The sequence below is a fragment of the Octodon degus genome, unplaced genomic scaffold, assembly GCF_000260255.1.
Source record: "Octodon degus isolate 3935 unplaced genomic scaffold, OctDeg1.0 scaffold00079, whole genome shotgun sequence".
Lineage (NCBI taxonomy): Eukaryota > Metazoa > Chordata > Mammalia > Rodentia > Octodontidae > Octodon > Octodon degus.
In genome coordinates this window covers 3,100,292-3,100,815 of record NW_004524655.1, presented here as the reverse complement: position 1 = coordinate 3,100,815, position 524 = coordinate 3,100,292, and the positions used below count along the sequence as shown (strand labels likewise).

The 524-nt window shown below is 72.5% G+C and overlaps 1 protein-coding gene across 2 annotated transcripts in view; it reads left to right on the top strand.

Moving 5' to 3' along the window:
• Positions 1-191: 191 nt before the first annotated feature.
• The window catches only part of Fbxo21 (F-box protein 21), a 39,227-nt gene continuing 38,894 nt past the window's right edge, over positions 192-524 (top strand). The window contains exon 1 of one of the 2 annotated variants that reach the window (XM_004636225.2): positions 192-477. In XM_004636225.2, coding sequence (XP_004636282.1) covers positions 239-477 — 239 coding nt within the window. In that variant the 5' untranslated portion in view covers positions 192-238. The remainder of the gene's footprint in view (positions 478-524) is intronic. The other variant, XM_004636226.3, reaches the window with a different exon arrangement.

Below are 524 nucleotides of genomic sequence, written 5' to 3'. Positions count from 1 at the left end.
ACACACACACACACACACACACACACACTATTGTCTAGAGCAGAGGCACCGCCGGAAGTCGCCTCCCAAGCCTACAGCACTGTCATTTCCTCGTCCCTGCTGGTACAGGCGTGACCACGGCGTGGGCGGGGCGATCCCTTGGCCACGCCCCCGAAGCCGGTGGGCGGGGCCAAAGGGCGCCCTAGTGCGCGCGCGCGGCGGCGGCGGCGGTGGCGGCGGCCCCAGGTACGCGGACAAGATGGCGGTTGCAGCGGTCGACAGCGCGATGGAGGTGGTGCCGGCGCTGGTGGAGGAGGCCGCGCCCGAGGCGGCGGGCCTCAGCTGCCTCGTGAACCTGCCGGGCGAGGTGCTGGAGTACATCCTGTGCAGCGGGTCGCTGACGGCCGGCGACATCGGCCGCGTCTCCAGCACCTGCCGGCGGCTACGCGAGGTGTGCCAGAGCAGCGGGAAGGTGTGGAAGGAGCAGTTCCGGGTGAGGTGAGCCCGCGCCCCCGCGCGCGACCCCCGGGCCGCCCGCCCGCCGC